Genomic DNA, 18,594 nt, shown 5'->3' with positions numbered 1-18,594 from the left:
CATTATTCATAGGAAAACCAAAAGCCCCAAGCAAGCCTCAAGGATATGTAAGAACCCTTAGACACAATACACATTTTCAGAGTTCCAAATGTAAGATTATAAATGTTCTAAAAAAAAAAAAAAAAAGCCCTCCTTCTCAATGTCTTATTAATTAGGGATCTACTGTATGGCAAAAAGATAAAGACAGGCTTGTAAATTTCATTTGTTAGAAGACAGATCAAAACACAATTGCCAATATTGTCACAATTACTGTATTATACGCATTAGACTATGTTATTAAATACCGGAGCATCTCCTACTATGCTACAAGGAGCATCTCATCTGCTTCCACAGCATCTAAAGCACACAGACAGTGTTAGAGGAGATTCAAAGCACGATTCAGTCTTACTGACTGCCATTCTCACACATCAACAGAACACACAAATATGATGCTCAGAACCGTAGATGTAAACTGTTAGGAAAAATAAGGAATTTGGGTGGACAGTTATTGCACCCAAATACCTAAAATGCAAAGGAACCCTTTAACTTTCTTTTCTAAGATGCTGCAAAACCAAAAAGACAACATTAAAATATAGAGTATGTGTTGACAATAATTGCTATCTATTATTTTCTAATCAAGCAACTTGCTTATTTGTAAATTCAGAGTCACTATATTTCTTCCAAAGCAGAATGCTACAAATGAAAAGGAATTCTAAGGAGCGTGGAAGTCAGAAGATTTATAAATTCTATTTCTAGTTTGGGTTCTGTCACTAAGTTGGAAACTAAACTTGCCTGTCTGGGCCTCAGAACCTTTATTGTAAGATATAAAGGTTAAACAAGATAAAATCTGAAGACCCTTAAGAATTTAAAATTTTCTCTCTCTCTCTCTCTCTCTCTCTCTCTCTATGTGTGTGTATGTATACATATATGAGTAACAGTATATAAATATATAACATGTATAGATGTACATATATGTATATGGGTATGTATACAAAACTTAGCTTTTCTAATAACTAATATTTTCTAAACATGAACACATTCTTTACATTAAGATAGTAACTCTACAACAGAAGATGAAGAGTTCTCTTGAACCTAAAGGTAAAGCAAATACAAAAATAGAATTCATTCGCAGACTCAATATTAACAAAGAATTTTTTGAAACTTGATAAATTTTGGTTTCACAAAACATGAAAGTAACTTCTCATTTATATTTACTTAAGAACTTCAATGAAAAATCTCCATATTCAATATATTAATATCACTGATATTCCAATATAGTCTATTTTTGCTTTTGCAGCATGAAAATTACTTAATAAAAACAAACACACTACAAAATCCAGTCTCTGCTACCTTTCTTTTTTTGTTTGGATGATGACCTGAAGAAGTACAATCCATCTAGTCCTACCAAAATAATGTGGTCAAAAAGAAAAATCTGGTTTCACCTCAAATTTTCTATTCCAATATGCAAAACATAAACCTTCACTTACATGACTATATTCCACGTATTTTAAAAAACAGTGAATCTTATCATTTCTGTCTATTAGTTGAAGATTAATCAATGTGAGATATTAACACATAGAAACATATATTAACATATGGAAAACTGTATGATCCTTGAAATACAATGTATAATTTAGGGATATAGCGGACAAAAGCACTTCTAGAAATAATCACTATTTCAAAATCACTGGTTCATTATATTCTAACTCAACTGAATAGGACAGACACAGAACATGAGAGTGGTTTACTTCATTTATTTGACACGAGGACAGTAGAAGAAAGGGCAATGGTTGCCATGGTATCCAATCACAATATGGTGGCCCAGGATGTTCAAATGCTTGACTGGCTCTTCCAGACAAGTGATTAGCAAACACAGCTGAAGATCCAAATGCTATATGCTCATATATGGATTTTCTCACTATGATGTATTAAGAATTGATCCCCCTAGATTTCCTAACCCAGTTTCTCAACCCCACAGAAACACCATTTACAGAAAGACTACTGATCACACTTGTCAATACTATGGTATCAACTGACCACTGTGACTGCCTAGAAGATAGGGTGTCACTTCTAATATTCCAAAGTGAGAACCCATTTTAGGAATTCTTAAGCTGCTCTCTCTCCCATGTTACACAACGAACAAGATGCATGTAACAGGAAATTACCTTTTAAAGATCCTGAAATACATACATGTCATAAGGTGGATTTACGAATAAACTAGTAATTCTGGTGAGTTTAAGTCAATGAATAAAAAAAAGTTAATACTAATGTTTTAATAGCTAGTTCTGAAAGAAGTTTCCCAAAAGACAACTGTAGTACAATTTTCTTTGTCGACTCATACGTATCCACAAGTACAGTTATAAGTAGTAATCACACTCCTAGGCTCAAAATCCAAGCCTTAAAACAGTAGAGAGGCCTGAAGGAAGTCTTTCAGAGCCACTCAAAAGAAAGCCCGTGATAAAGCTCACCACTTTCTCTAAAGATGGCTCTCATCCTTGGTTGCCTGTAAGAATGAACGTTTAAAGCTGCTGTGTGGGTCCCACCCAGTGATTCTCATGTGAGTGGTCCAGGGTGCCACAGGGCCACTGCACTTTGTAACAGATCCCCAGGCCACGCCCAAGGGCAGCCAGTGCTGAACAGCACTGCTCCAGACTCTGTGACTACTAACTTGCCAGCTATATGTCCTCTCATTAAGCAAAAAAAAAAAAAACTTCCTAGTTACAATAAGAGCATCAATCATTTATCAAGAAATAAATATGAGTAAGTCTAGGAGTAGTTTTGGGTTTCTAGTGTTACAAGCTTTAGGTTGCAGTTAACTTTTCAATTAGTATAACTGCAAGTGTAACAAGTCAGGAGGTCTCACTATTTAGTGATGCCCTTCTCCTTGCATTGCTATTTATGTACAAAACAGCAACATCTGAAATGGGTAATATCCACAGATAAAGCTAATATTCAGAAAAATTTTATTTTCTCTTTCTTTAAAGATGTTGCTTCAAAAGAAAGGATTTGACCATTAAAAAGAAAAAGTTATCTGAGAGCAGCTACTGAGTGTTTCTTGTTCCAAATAAAATAATGGGTTACAGTCAAATTACATCATACAAAAACTTTCAGCCACAGTGAAGGAGAATTCCTTTCCCAATAGTTCAGTACAGAAGCATGCGATTTCCACAGAGGAGAGAAGCTTAGTGTGGATCAGTGATGGTGAAAATTACCACTCTCATTATTAGGCAATCACAATCACATTTAACAAATCAGTATCTGAACCAAGAGATCATTTTTAAAAAGCAACAAGGCCATTTGTACAAAATTTCATTATTTAAGAATTGTACTGGCCTGTTCAACAAATCAGTAAAATGGTTTATATCATGAGGGAAAAAACAGCTTTAAGTTTTTCAGTTAAGTTGGGGGGACTGCCAAACTGTTGTTTTGAGTCACCTGCTCTGGTACACTAGTAAGGTGAATTTTCACTCTAACACTGCCCAGTTTCCTGATACAACTTAATTGCAGGCTGTTAGTAATTCTTCAGAAATTTTTTTAATTTAAAAAAAAAAAACAAAATTCAACATTTTGCTCTTTAAGAAGAAAGATTTCAGTTTTTTTCTCTAGGAAAATCACAAACTATAAATAATGAGGATAGGACAGAGAAATTCATTTTAAGTGCCACTTAATTTGGCCTCCAGACGTTAAAATTAGACAGAGAGATGAGCTTCAGAGACCAGACAGGGGAGGGAGGTGGGGTGATAACTGAGAAACAAAAGAAGAGAGGTAAAAAAAGAAAAATCTGCAGGGCAGATATCTGCCAAGAAAAGTGGAGTGTTTGGAAGTTGAATCAAGCACTATAGAAATCCTACATAAGACAAAGTTTATAGTAAACTACGTCCTCTGAGCATCTGGGAAAAGGAGTGGGTGATACGTAGCCACTGTAATAAAAAGTGGTCAATGTCCAAAGTAAGTCATAGAAGTTCAGAACCAGAAAATAAAAATCATTTGAGCAATCGTTTGCTCCAAACAGCATCATTTGGTAGAGGTGCTGTGATTTAGTCTGAGACCCCTGGTCGTCCTAGAACCACACTGCCTCACTAAGCACACTCACTGGGAGCAATGTGAGTGTTACATTATGGTACAACCTGGAAAGTGTTCTCAAGAAAAAGACAAGGTGCATGAAACCTCTGCTCTGACACAGTATCCAGCCTGTGGTCAGTGATGTATCATGAAACTCATGTTCCTGTGCACAAAACAGTATCTTCACATCACATACAAGTTCACATACTACCCATTAGACAAATCAATTCTAGATTTATCCAACTAGTTTAATAATTGTGAAAGAAGAAATTTTAAATAAAATGCACAAATTGTCAGGAAATAAACCATATTACAAATCTCTCCACTGAATTTCCAGCAATAAAGAGAAAGTTAAAGTATTGTAGTAACTGTAATCCTGAGGATGGCGGCTTGAAGCCAGCTCAGGCAAAAGGCTAGCAAGACCACATTCCAATCAATTAGCTGCCAAGGTGGAGATTGCTTGTGGTACTGTCTACCTAGGAGGCACAGGTAAGAAGACTGCAGTCCAAGGCTGGTCCCAGGCAAAACTATGAGAAACTACCTGAAAAATAACTAAAAAGAAAAAACAGCAGAAGGGGTCTGGAGTTGAGGCTCAAGTGGTAGAGTGCCTGCCTAGCAAGCAGGATGCCCTGAGTCCAAACCCTAGTATTGTCCAAAAACATAAAAAGTTGGTAGGTTCAGAAACTAAATACTCCTGAGGCTAACTAAAAAGACTTCAACTAGACTTTGTTTATTGAACATATACTTGATACCTGCACACCCAGGTTTATAGCAGAACTACTTATAGTAGCTAAGCTATGAAATCAGCTAGTTAGCCAACAACCTAATGACTGGATAAAGAAAATGTTGTACACTTATGTGATGTACTATTATTCAGCAAAAAAGAAGAATGAAATTATGTCATCTGCAGAAAAATGGATGGAACTAAGATCATCATGTTAAGGAAGATAAGCCAAGCTCAGAAAGACCACACATTTTCACTCATGCAAATCTAGACCTAAAAAAGTAATAAAAATATGACATGATTATAAAAGAGGACTGTACGGGGAAATCCAGGGAAGGGGGAATGGGAAGGTGACTGGGAGTGTGGGTGAATATGATCAATGTTACTTATACATATGTATGAAAATAGTGTAATTGAAACCCACTAAAACTGTTCAAAGAGGGGGAAGAGGGGGAGGGATCATATTCAAAGTACATTCTATGCATATATGTAAATATCACAATGAAATCCCTTTGTACAATTAATTTTTAAAATGTACGAAAGGAAATAAAAAAGAATTTGTTTGTTGTAAAGGTTTGTTCAAAACATGAATGCACTATTGTCATTCACCCATCTAGCTTTTCTCTCATAGGCATTTCCTGAGAACCTGTAATCTGTAAGAGAGAAGGCTGTGTGTGTGTGTGTGTGTGTGTGTGTGTGTGTGTGTGTGTGTTTGTGTGTGCAGTGTGTTGGGAGACACAAAAAGGAACGAAACAATATGTGCAAAGTTCTTCAAAGAACTTAAAACAGTCCTACACCTAAGCCAATACTGTTTTACTTATCTACTATTCATTTCCTTCTGTCCTCCCTCCCTCCCCCCTCCCTCCCTCCCTCCCTCCCTCCATTCCCCTTCTCTCCCTCCTTCCCTCTCTTCCTTTTTGAGACAGGGTAGCTCTGTGTAGCTCAGGCTGGCCTTGAACTTGAACTTGCTATGTAGCCCAGGATGGCCTTGAATTCTCAATCCTTGTGCCTTAGCTTCTCAAGTGCTGGAATTATAGATGTCAGCCACTGTGTCCAGTTCTTTCTCTTTAAAAATGTGTTGCGGCTTAGATGTCTAATTTACCTATAGTACCTAAATTTGTGTCACCTGTTTCCCTACATACATACCAATTCATTTTTAATTTTACTAACAGAATGACCCGAGACAAATTTTACTGTTCTGCTGATTAAAATACATGGAAGTCTGCTCACTAATTATAAATACTGTCCAAATTCTTTTAATATGATTCTTCGTAATATGGTCTGTGTTCATTTTTCTAATCTTATTTCCCAATGTATACCATGTGCCCTCCAGTTAACACCAAAGTGTTGGTGGTTCATTAATTCTTTATATTCAGTCCACAAGTAGTTACTGAGTACAAATTATGCATTAGCCACTGTGACAATAAGCATAAGGAATCCTGAAGTGAATGAGACCAATGGGCCACATTCATAGGGCTGCGAGTCTAGATTAGAAAGGTTTCACGGGGCTGCTTACAACATCCTTCTCCCCCCAGGGTCTGGAGAACATAGATCACCTTTCAGAGCTCACATGGAGGTTCAGGTCCTCTGTGAAATCCCTGCAGACCAACTCCCATCCACAGATCAGACACCACCTTTGCACCTAGCACACACTGCTATCCAAGCCCTTTGGTCCTTTATTATAACAATGCATTTGCTAGTCTATCTCACCAAAACAACACACGAGCAATGACCATCTCTTATTCTTCTTTGAAATGACTGAAAGGATGTGGAAACAGAGAATGTGACAATCATGGTCTGGCACACCAATGTTCCTAACAAGTATCTGTCTATAAATGAAGGACTGAAGGACTTTGCTACTTCATTCTTATAAAAAATTCTTTTTTTTCAGTTTTCTTCCAGTCTCTCTCCCTCAGAGTCCAGAATCAGGTAATATTGGTCCTATCTGAGACTATATTAATTACAAAATAAGCCTTTACTGAAAACATTCTCTAGATCTGTAAGTCATAGGTATTAGGTGATGGTAAGTATTGGTACTCAAGAATGTTGAAACCAGCACTAGTCAGACTGATAGGACCACAAAAAATATATGCATGTATAGTATTAAGTCCATTCTATGAATGCATGATGAGTTGTGAAATCAACTCACTAAGAATACAGGGAAAAAAGAGAATCACAAAACTTTAGCATTTTTCATTCTTACCACAGCCATGAAGTCATAAATCTAGATAAAACAAAAAGAATTCCAAAACATAGAAAATACTGTTTGTTCCATATAGCAATGATAATATGACAATAATAATACCAAGTATATACAGTGTTTTCTGCTTGTCAAGCATTTTACATTTATTAACTCATTCAATGCTACCAAGTAGCAATCTTATAAAGATAAGCAAAATTAGGTAGGGACAGGTGAAGTAATTTGTCCAAGATTACTCAGCTAATAAATGGTAAAAGTGAATTTGAACATGGAAGTCTGGTTCCAGAGTCTTTACTATTAACCAAGGTACTATCCTGATTCTTCATTGTTATACAATAATAAAAGGCCATCCAGACCCCAAATAAACAAATGCCTTACTAAATTTACGTGGTATACTTCAAGAGTCTCTAATTTTTTTGTTAACTTCAATTTTATATTTTATATAAAATTATTATGTATCTGTAAGGCAAACTAGAGAAGGTAGGAGAAGTCACAGAAGGGTCAGAGAGAACATCTGATTATTTTGAGGACAAAAGAAATATATAAGAACTGGAAGTCACATTGTAATACTACTCAGAAAGTTCAAAAGCTGTAAGGAAAAAGTTACATCATTTGTCAGCCCACAATCAACTGGATTAATCACAAAAGTCACCAAACGTCTTACAAATGACAAATGGGAAATGACATTAGGCCATCTGGGTCATGCGTAAGACCCAGATTGCATCTATAATTGTAAATTGTATGACAGCAAGCACAGTTCATAGCTTTGGTAGCTTTTGTAACAACTCTTCTTTAAAATAATCCTTATTTAGCCACACTACCTCATTTGAAATAATAGAGTATAGGTGCGAACTATGACTTTGAAATTGTAGATTTGTTAAAAGTGGTTACAAACAGAATTACACCCCAACAAATAAACACACATACCATAAAGGGCCTTTGCACTTGTTTTTGAACTGTGTTCTCTGTCCATCTGGGAAAAGGAGGGTGATGATCCGTAGCCACTGTAATAAAAAAATGGTCAATGTCTTGGGTTAAAGTCTAAAGTAAGTCATAAAAATTCAGAACCAGAAAATAAAAATTCCAATAAACCATGATCATCATGTGTTTTTAAAGGGAAAAAAATTGAGTTTATATTAACTGAGCTGATAGGCATGAGCAAGATGATCCTGCTCTGGTGAGCGGTAAATAAGTAGAAATACTAATTGCATAACACGGAAGAGACCCACGAGTGACTGGAACTGCAGCTTCCCCTCAAATAACAAATCACAACTATAGCCAAGAGGATTCACCAAGGCTTAAAACTCCCTTAGAAGTTTCTGAAAGTAAAAAGAACTGAAACTCAAGGTCACCAGTCCTCATAGAGAAAGAGGATTTCATGATCATTTCCCTATATTAGGTACTCTTTGGCTGGCTGGTTGGCTGACAGTGCAGTGAAGAGTCTGTGCTCTAGAGACAACTGCCTGAATCCCTCTCCCACCTTTATCAACTTCTAGAACGACCCTGGCTCCTCTGGGCCTCGTTCTGCTCATTCACAAGATAGAATCATTAGGCACCTATACCTCACAAGGTTGCTAAGAGGATTAAATTAGTTCATACAATAAATCACTGAGAATTTGTGCCTGGCAGAAAGTAACTCCACTGATTAATGTAAGTACTCATCACCCACATTTATCCTTCTTGGGAAACTGTCACAGTGACCCTCCTGGTCGCACTAGCCACCAGGCAGGTACTTTCAGGGACAATCACATAAGCTTGGGGAAAGGCTGCTGCCCTGTTAAATCAATGACTGTGGGGAACCTCTATGGTTGCTTTGTTGCTTTTAGAAGAGTGTCATTCTGCAATATTCAATCAAGTTCTGAATTGTGACACAATTATAAGTTATAACGATGTAAACCATAATGAAATAAACAATATTTTCACAAATACTGAAATAAAGTACTTTAACCTAAAAAAAAAATTCTACCATTAAATTCTGATTTATCCTATATCCAGCTTCAAGTTACTAGTGTACTATATGAAGTAAATACTGTTTTATTTGAATTTTATTCATCTATTTAGTAAACATTTATTAAGCTCTAACATCTACAAGAATAAAGAGTATAAGAAGCAAAATAGTTAGAACAGAATGTAATATATAGGTAAAACATGTAAGATCAAGGAAAGATCAAATTTTTATCAGAATAGCCAAGAGGACTTGACTGCTGATCTGACATTTAAGCAGAATCCAAAAGAATGAAAGCAGGGTGCTGGTGGCTTGGACCTGTTAGCCCAAGTTACAAAGAAGGATGAGATAGGGTAGATCATGTTTTCCAGGTCAGCCAAGTCAAGTTCATAAGACCCCCATCTCAAAGGGGAAAACACCTGGGTGTGGTGGTGTGCACTTATCATCCCAGTTACAGCAAGAAGTATAAAATAGGAGAACTGTGGTCTAGCCCAGCCTGGGCCAAAGAGTGAGACCCTATCTTCAAAATAACCAGAGCAAAAAGGGCAAGAGGCATGGCTCAAATCATAGAGTACCTGCTTTGTAAGTATAAGGCTCTGAGTTCAAACCCCAGAACAGCAAAAAAAAAAAAAAAAAGGAATGAAAGAAGCTCCCGAGGCAGGTGAAGAATCATATTCAGAAAAGACATGTGATACTGACCCACAAATAGCAAGGCGTCTGAGGGACACCCACCTGATGAGATGCACCTAGAATGGATGAATGGCTGGGGAAGCAGGGGCAGATGGAAGGCTTTTACATCACACTTAAACCCAGGGAAAGAGTTGATGAGACTCATCACAAAAAAAGGGCTGGTGGAGTGACTCAAAGTGTAGGCCCCGAGTTTAAACCCCAGTACTACAAAAAAGAAGTACATTTTTATTCCTTAGATGCTACCTGTCCTTAAAACTGATGAATGAAAGATGCATCATGATGGCCAATATCAAATGACAACATTGCGCACACTACAGAAGATAATGGCTGCACTTGGAAGCTTTGGGGTTGGTCTGTTTGCCTGATTTTTGTTTTGTTGTATTTTACCCACAATATCTTGATAATATGGACTAAATGGCATTTAAGTCTCTTCAAATAATTGTACAATAGAATGCACCAGAAAAATCCAAAAGCTCTGAAGTATAGATTAGACTATGAAAAGCAGTAATATATAAAATACTAGGCTACATTACCTTCCAACTCTGAGACTGTCATTGGACTGATGTTTACTTTGCCATCTTATTCTTCACAGAGACAGTAAACTTTTAATGATAAAATGGGTAATAAAAGGAGTGATCTGTATAAGGAAATGTGACTAATCTTTTCATTAAAAATACAAAGCTGGGCACTGGTGGCTCACACCTGTAATCCTAGCTACTCAGGAGGCAGAGATCAGGAGGATTGTGGTTTAAAGCCAACCCCAAGCAAACAGTTCATGAGACCCTATCTTGAAATAAACCATTACAAAAAAAGGGCTGGTGGAGTGGCTCAAGGTGAAGGCCCTGAGTTCAAACCCAGTACTGAAAAAAGAAAATGTACAGCTACTCAGGAGGCAGAGACAGGAGAATCATGACTCAAGGCCAGTCTGGGCACAATTAGTATGGGATCCTATCTAAGAAATAAGCTAAAACAAAAGGACGAGGACAAAAGGACAGATCAAGAGGCAAAGTACTTGCTTAGCAAGAGGAAGACACTGAGTTCAAGCACCAAGGCTGAAAAAAATAAAATAAAAATTTAAAAATTAACTGGACATGGTAGTCCATGTCTGTTATCCCAGCAATTGGGAGGCAGAGGGAGGAGGACCACAATTTCAAGGCCAGACTGAACTACAAAGTAAATCCTTGCCTCAAAAAATAGATATATACATAGATACATAGATAGACACATGGATAGATTCAGTTAGAACATTAAAAACTTAAAAGTAGCCAATCAAATCCCCCAAAGAGTTAAATATAAACTTTCAACTCACTTCATTTGAGATGAGTACATTCCAAAACCACTGGGATGATTAGAAATATGACCATTCATTGTGGTTCCCACTCTTCTATTCTAAAAAAAGAAAGGCACACAGATTAAAGGAAATGAAAAGGAGTCAGGACTACTTTCAAAAGCAACTCATTCAACAAGTGTGTTTTACTGCCGGGGATAATGTGAGAAAGGCAAATATAAAGGTTTCCACCCTCAAAGAGCTCTAGCTTCAGAGGAATCCACAGACATATAAACAAAGATCCCACTGGGAGCAAATTTAGGTGAAGAAAAATCTACAATGTAGTGCTGTGTTTTCTAAGTATCGAGAAATAAATCTATATTATGATCAAATTTATTATGAATTATCAACTTTGTAAGATGCTGTTTTGTCTGTTACTTCCTTATAAAAGTAAGATCAACTCATTAAATATTTTTAAAATAGTGAAATATATAAAAGGGGAAAGGGGAAAGACACCACCCGGAGCCCTGCCACTTGCGGATAACCATGAGAACAAGTGCTTAGTGTATGGGTTCAATTCCCAGCACAAAAAAATTTTAATTAAATTAAAACAATCATTTAATAGCCCTGTCAATTGCCTTCCAGCCTTTTCCCCTGCATATAGTTTTCTTTCTTCATAGCACATTTGGTTAACATTCTATACAAATACACTTGGGTATGTCTTTTTTTTTCAGAAAGTATTTACATACTCCTTTTACTTTTCACAAGAAAAATAATTTTAGGGGGGATAGGAGGGCAACAGAAGGATATTATATGCATGTAAACCCTTTGTACAATTCAAATACCCTAATAAAAAGCCCAAAAGAAAATAATTTAAAATATCAACACCAAGTATTTAACTTCAGAAATTATTTTTAAATCCATTTTATAAATTGAACAAATTTCCTTTGAACAGATAAATGAGTAAAACTAAGTAGAACTTTCTTATTGCCAAACAGAATGGCCTTTTCTTTCTTTCTTTCTTTCATCTAAACAACATTGTATACTATTTATATCTATTCGCTCCTGGATATTTGGTCCTCCCTGGGTTCCCTATCACTCAACTATTTTGAATTTTGCCTTGTTTTTCTCACTCTTGTCTTTTCATATAGTTATACGTCTTCCCAATAACTGAGAGGCAGGACGTACCCCACCTTAATTCTAGTGAACAACTGCTGAGTGACTAGCATGTGGCAGGTACTAAGATCAATATGGACTACTAATGGTGAACAAATCAGATATAGTCTCAGCTATAAAGCTGAGAATGAATAGGTGTTCATTAAACATTTATCCAAAAGAAAATAGAAAGGGAAGTCCCTATCCCTCTCTTCACAAAGCACACCATAGTCTTAAAGAGACACAATTAATTCTTATGGAACAAACAGTAAATAATTAAGTCACAATGTATGGGGCTCTCTTTTAAATCCACTAGAGATTCAGAGACAGGAAAAGCTAGGCTGGTTGCTGTAAGTTTTTGGAAGGGCTGGTACTTAACATAGTTCTCAAGGCATAGTTAGGATTTGTAAAGATCCTCAAAACATTCGTTTAATGCAAACTTTTCTGGTAGCGTTTCTATATTTATCCAGTGCTTAATGGCAAATTCTAGATTAAGGAACTGAAGAGGTAAAGGACATGCTGTCTCAACTATGTTGAACTGATATACTGATTCTGTCACACTGAAGGAACTATAACTTCACAAAGGGCTGTTCTGCCTGAAAATTCCTCCATGCAGATCACAAAGATCATTTTGGAGAGGGATGACCTTCACACCAAGGCTGGAAAACAGCCTTAATCCACAGACAAAGGTAATAGGAACCACAGAACCTAAACAAACAACTCTGAAGAAACCCTGACTCCACCAGCCTCTACCCCTCCCATATATCTCCTAGTAACATCTATAGAATTTACTATTCTTGCCAAGGTATCTACTTGCCCCACTGTTCCTTCATAAATTTATTGTTGTCTTGTCGAAAAAAAGTATAAAAGCATCATGTGTGGGTCATTTCTCCACACTTCACTCTCTTGAGATCTCCAGGTGTACTGAAATTCATAAAACTCGGGCTGTTCTTTTGTTCATCACCACTTGTGGTAACTGAGTTCCTAAATCCACCCAAAATGCCCACATAGGAACTATGATGTTAAAGAGAATCTCCCCTAGCGAGCAAAGAAAACTGATTTTTACCTAGATATGTATTATACTTTCAAACTCACATTTATAGTAACTTCTGTTTTCTTTTGTTGTTATTGTTTTTCCTTCTTCAGTTTATACTTGGATACAATGAGTAGTAGGTTGGTAAACCATATGGGGGGGGAGTACACTTACTGATTTCCATACATAAAACTCCCATCAATCATTGATTAATTCATTCTCTTTCTCTCTCTGTCTAGAGATGACTGCTTTCAGTCTATTGAAAGTATATTCCTTTCCTAATGAACTTTACTATCACTTTCATTATAAAACAAAAGCTATCATTAGTTTAACGGCAGTTTATGAAATTCCTAAATACTTCACAGCTGGCTCTCACACGCCTATAGGATCCAAATGTAGCAAGTCATTGCTCCATTCTGGAACCGTGGCAAGGACAGGGGGCTGGAATAGCATTATGGATCCAGAGCTAATGAGGTTAGGACTAGGGCACTCACAGTTAGAAGCCTGAAACTCTAATACTCTCTCTGGCCTCAGCAAGTCAATTAAGCCTTTGCCTCAATTTTCTTATCAGTAAAACAGAGATAATTCTTGGACTTCCTAGAGCACAGGGCTAGTGCAAAGATCAAATGAGACAGGCATGCAAGTTTCTACAAAAGTTTTTTAAACAAAAAGGAAGAAGAAATGTTCTTACACAAAAGGTGGGCGGGCTCATACAGAATATAAATTAAACCCCCGGGGGTTTGTGCTGATTTTGATCTAGTTTGCATTTTAAAACCACAGCAGCTGGCTGCAATGAAAAGTGACAGTCACAGCATCTCATCTTTTTTGTGTTTAATTCTTCAGGACAGTGGAATAAATGTGCGGTGTGTTTTGTTTTAAAATGGTGATCTGTCAGAATAAGAGAACTTTAGAAAAGGGAAAAGAAAATGTCAATCAATATGCTAAAGTGAGTTGTAAATATAAAAACTTGTCTTGTTAGGCCATTGCTGTTTCCCTTGTCACAGTTGCTCCTGTGGTACTATGAGAGCTTTCAAATATTTAAATATAAAAAATTACTGTGTGCACCTTACAAAGGAAAAAACTACAAGTGTTTTGTCTTTTTTCTTTATGCTTTTAAAGATATATCCAATGTATGCCTAGATAGACATATACAGTTGAACTCGCCCTAAAAAATTAGGTGTCTTTACTTTCATAAACAGCTGAAGCAGCCAAAAAAAAAGGAGACAAAGTTTAATTTATCACTTTAGCGACTAACAAATGTGGTTAAATGACACCACCAAATTTACTACTTCATCCGGCTAAAAGTATAAACTAAAACCATAATAATGGTGTATAACTACTCAATTTAAAATAAGAGCCACAATTTCCTTATGAAAACACTTATCAGAAGTCATAGTTTTTCTTATTTTTTTACATAAAATAACATTTTCTGGTGATTACAAGCACTAAACGTGTTAAAGACCTAAGCACGCCAAAATGTTAAACACTTCAATTTTCAAAGGAAAGGCAATATGAATCAATGAAAAAAGAATGAGGCTAAAATAAGGCTATCAAGTTAAATTCATATTAGAAAGTTTTAAGATTCCCAAATATAAATAACCTCTTTCCAGTCCTGTCAATCACAATGTCACTGTCTACTTTTCTATGCTGTAAGAGTTGAGATCTAATTAAACTGCAACTAAATTCTTTTTTTGTTTTTTAGTAAACTTCATATAAATTTTTTAGTGAAACCGGGGTTTGAACAAAGAAGAGCTTTATCACTTGAGCCATGCCCCAGTCTTTAAACTTCATACAATATTTTAATCATTTTAACTTTCCAGAAAAGTTGTAGGGATAGTATAGATGGCCAGGCATAGTGGAGTGGTAGACTCACCACTCTTTACCTATTCAGGTGGTGGAGATCTGGAGGATGTCCAGCCTAGGTATAAATGCAAGTCCTTATCTCAGGGATGCAGTTTTGTGAGGAGTACTGTATTCTAACATTCTGTAGGATCTTCCTCCACTAAGGTTTAGCTGATGTTATTCTCATGATTAGCTAAAGTGACTTATTTAAAGAGGAAGACCACAGAGATACAATGTGTCATTCTTACCTCATCCACATGAAGGGTGTATGACTCACAGCTGCTTGTGCTCCCCCCAAACACTGGGTGAGGTGCAGTAGCTTCCCTCACCCACCACACAGCCAACAGTGGAAGGAGTCACTGGGTGGACACACTTCAGGGTGAAGAGTGGTGCTCACCTTGAGGAGGGAGTGTCTGAATGAGTCACTTGGGATTCTTGAATTTAAGAGATTGGTCTATTCTCTTCCATTTATTTGTTCATTCTGTATTTTTTAATGAAACTGAAATGATGGAAAAGCAAAAGAGGGGAGGCTGAGACTCACTTGGTGGAAATTGTTAATTATCACTCTCCTGTAACACTGTTTCTGGTGATTCAGAAAAGATCTGAGCTATGCTTCAGTTCTGTGCTAGGTATGGAATACTGATTTTTAAAAGGCAGCAAGGAAAATAAAGAAAAGAGCAGCATGACTGAGACACGACCCTTAACAAAAAACCTTGGCAAACATCACCAAAAGATGATCAGAATTTTAAAAAGCAAGCAACAGTTTAAGAGGTTTAAATCTTCTCAGAAGTGAAAAGTTGTTCTTTATGGATTCTTAGAAGAAGCAGACTAGTCACAGTGGGCATTTTCTCCTAGGAGAAAAATATAACTAGAACTGTTTTGCCAATTCATTTGTCTACTGAACAGGGAATAACATTTTAGAATTAGAAGTATAGAAATTCATTCCACTCACCTTACCCCATCCCCAGTAACTTTTTCACTTCTCTACTTTTTGTAAATCTGCTTAGTATTCACAGAATATTCTACAAACCTTACTGGAAAGATTCCTAAATCAAACTTTGTGCCATTGAGCAGTAAACAACAAAAGCCACCGGGAGAATTAAGATCACATTATATATATTTGCATTGTTAGATATCATTTTCCCATTGCAGAGTCATGTGCTAAATTTTTATACTCCAATATATAGTATTCAACAAAGGCAAACAAATAAAGAGTTGCCAGGGCCTGACACAACCCAGTTGGGTGGGAAGAGAGAAAAACATGTTCTAAAATCATTTAACGGGATTGAACGTCATCTCAATTCAAATTTCATACTGCTATATAAATGGCCTCTAAAAATAGTAAGTCATAAAACACTACAGGTATAATTACAAGAGTCCTAACCCATGGATGAGATACAATATTTTAATATTTAACCACCCTGTTACCACATGATCACTTCCACTACATAACTTAGAGCAAAGGACATCAGCAGTAAACAAAACTCTTCAGGTGATTCTGTATTTTCAGTACAACTCCTTAAGAAGATCAAAGTTTTACAAAATGAGTAACAAACACATTTGTATAAATGTTACAAACCCCAAAGTGGGAAATGTCACCTTTAAGCAATTGATGTAATGAATTCTTTCCATTTTTTCTCAATTAAATAGATCCCCCAAGAGTATTTCAACTTAAAACTTAGTTCTAAAACCACAGACAACTTTCTGTATAAAATGATGGGATTCTGTTTTAAAAGGTTAGAAAAACCTTTCCAGGATATTATAATGCAGATGCTATGCCATGCCAAAATTACTTCTCATTTCATAAAAGGATGCTGCTTCTGGGCAGGGAGTATAGTGTAGCTCAGTGCTGGAGTGCATGCCTATCAAGCATAAGGCCCTGAGTTCACACCCCGCCCCCAGCACCACAAAAAAGATGTTAGTTCACAGTTCAACTTCATCTTTTTCTACCTGCCATATTTCTCAAATAGTTTTGATAAGAGAATATGAAAGTATCATATCTTATTCACTGCTGCAGTTTGTTGCACTTTAACAACACATGGCTTTACACATCCAATGGCTGGTGTAATGGCTATATAGGGGCAGATATTTACTCTATGAGAATACTTTATGTAACTATTTAGGTATCAGAGGTTAGGTATCAAGTTCAACACATACAACATTATAAGCCTATAGGATGTTCATAACTGGGTGATTTGAAACTCTCAAATCATTCTTAACTTGCTCCTTATTTTATGTCCCTTAACATTTTGTTCTCGAAGACAAAAATGTACTCTTTTCAAAATATTATTTTTCATTTAGCTTCAAGAAATAAGGCAGTCCTAATATGCTATTAAAAGTGATGTGGCAAAGGCAAGTCAAAACAAAGCAAAGCAAAAAATCAAGTCCAGTAATTATCTACCCATGGCTGAATATAAAAATAACCCAGATTATCAGTAGGTAATCTTACTAAGAAGACAAGTCTCTGGCATATTATCCACTTTACAGAAGACTAAGACTAAAAAACAACCTTCCTTAAAAACGTTCCTACCTTATGAAGAAAGTACAGGGGAAAAAATAAAGTATATTTAAGAAAAGAGCACATTATAGAAAATAGGAAGGCAAAAGAGATTCAAGGAAAACTAGATAAGAAGTGGATCTAGAGAACAAAAGCTCCTTAATAAATAAACCAAAGAAGGCAAGATGGAGATTTTTAGAGATGTATGATAAGACGAGAGAGGGTGACATCAAAGATCACGAATAGTACAATAAGGCAGAAGAAAGACAGAAGGCAAAGTGGCAGCTCAGGCTGGGAAGGGGAGGACCCTGAGGTCACAGAGCCTCCCTTCTGGGCCTGTGAGAGTGACCTGAGTCAGCCTGAGTTAGCCACAGAGGAAAAAGAGCCAAAGCAAGAGAGGATCTGGTCCATTTAGGACCCCACCACCAATCAAATTGCTGACGAGTAACTTCAGTGGCAGAAAGTAACCAGGGTGAGGCTGAGATGAAGTGAGGGTCCACACACGGAGGGCAAATTACAGATATGTCAAACTTTAATTACATGAAAATTCATAGTACATCTATGAAAAATGCAATTCACAATATACCTTTTGTGTTCAACCCTTTTGTCTTTTCCACAATAATTGTCTTCCCCCCAACTCTTAGCTTTTCTGTGTACCTGTAATTTTATCTCTTATCTCTCCACCAGAAACGGAAGTCTCCTTCTAATACACAAAAACTCTCTCTCTGCTCTGCCACTATTCTACAATAGTATTTCCTTACAGACCTCTCTACCAGATCCACACATATTCCTGCTGCACCTGGACTGACTACTCTCCATGATCCTGTACAACTCTCACTGTGGGACACAAGTCCATTGTCACCCAGGCAACCCCTCCATCACCTCCTGCCTAGGATGCTTTCCTGGATCCCAAGACTTTCTTCCATCCTTTAACTTCATTTTATTTTATTAAAACAAGTACATCAAGAACTTCCTGAGGAACAGTATGGGAAAGGTAAATTCCTAAAATTTCAGTATGACTAAAAATGTGTTTTCCTACCTTTATACGACGTGGTCAATAATTTGTCTTGTTTTCAAATTACAGATTGAAAGTTAGTTTTTCCACCAGAGTTTAAAGCCATTGCTCTTCTGTCTTCAGTGCTGTGGCTGAATGTCAGCAAGCATTCTGATTCTCAGGGTCTGTTTCCTTCTTTCTGGACT

The 18,594-nt window shown here is 36.6% G+C and overlaps 1 protein-coding gene across 8 annotated transcripts in view; it reads right to left on the bottom strand.

Annotated features, from left to right (window-relative positions):
* Eps8 (EGFR pathway substrate 8, signaling adaptor) overlaps window positions 1–18,594 on the bottom strand; it is a 151,833-nt gene that overhangs the window by 51,189 nt on the left and 82,050 nt on the right. For 3 of the 8 annotated variants that reach the window (XM_074075993.1, XM_020180389.2, XM_020180388.2), the window contains 2 exons: window positions 10,910–10,989; window positions 7,893–7,969 (listed from right to left, as the gene is read on the bottom strand). The exons of 1 other annotated variant lie outside the window; for it this stretch is intronic. In XM_074075993.1, the coding sequence (XP_073932094.1) occupies window positions 7,893–7,969; window positions 10,910–10,968 (136 nt within the window). In that variant the 5' untranslated portion in view covers window positions 10,969–10,989. Of the gene's footprint in view, window positions 1–7,892; window positions 7,970–10,909; window positions 10,990–15,145; window positions 15,170–18,594 lie in introns of those variants that run through there. 4 more of the 8 variants (XM_074075995.1, XM_074075996.1, XM_074075992.1 and 1 more) reach the window with 2 other exon arrangements.

This window comes from Castor canadensis, chromosome 6 (assembly GCF_047511655.1).
Source record: "Castor canadensis chromosome 6, mCasCan1.hap1v2, whole genome shotgun sequence".
Lineage (NCBI taxonomy): Eukaryota > Metazoa > Chordata > Mammalia > Rodentia > Castoridae > Castor > Castor canadensis.
Note: the sequence above shows the minus strand (reverse complement) of the source record. Positions and strands in the feature narration are given on the sequence as shown.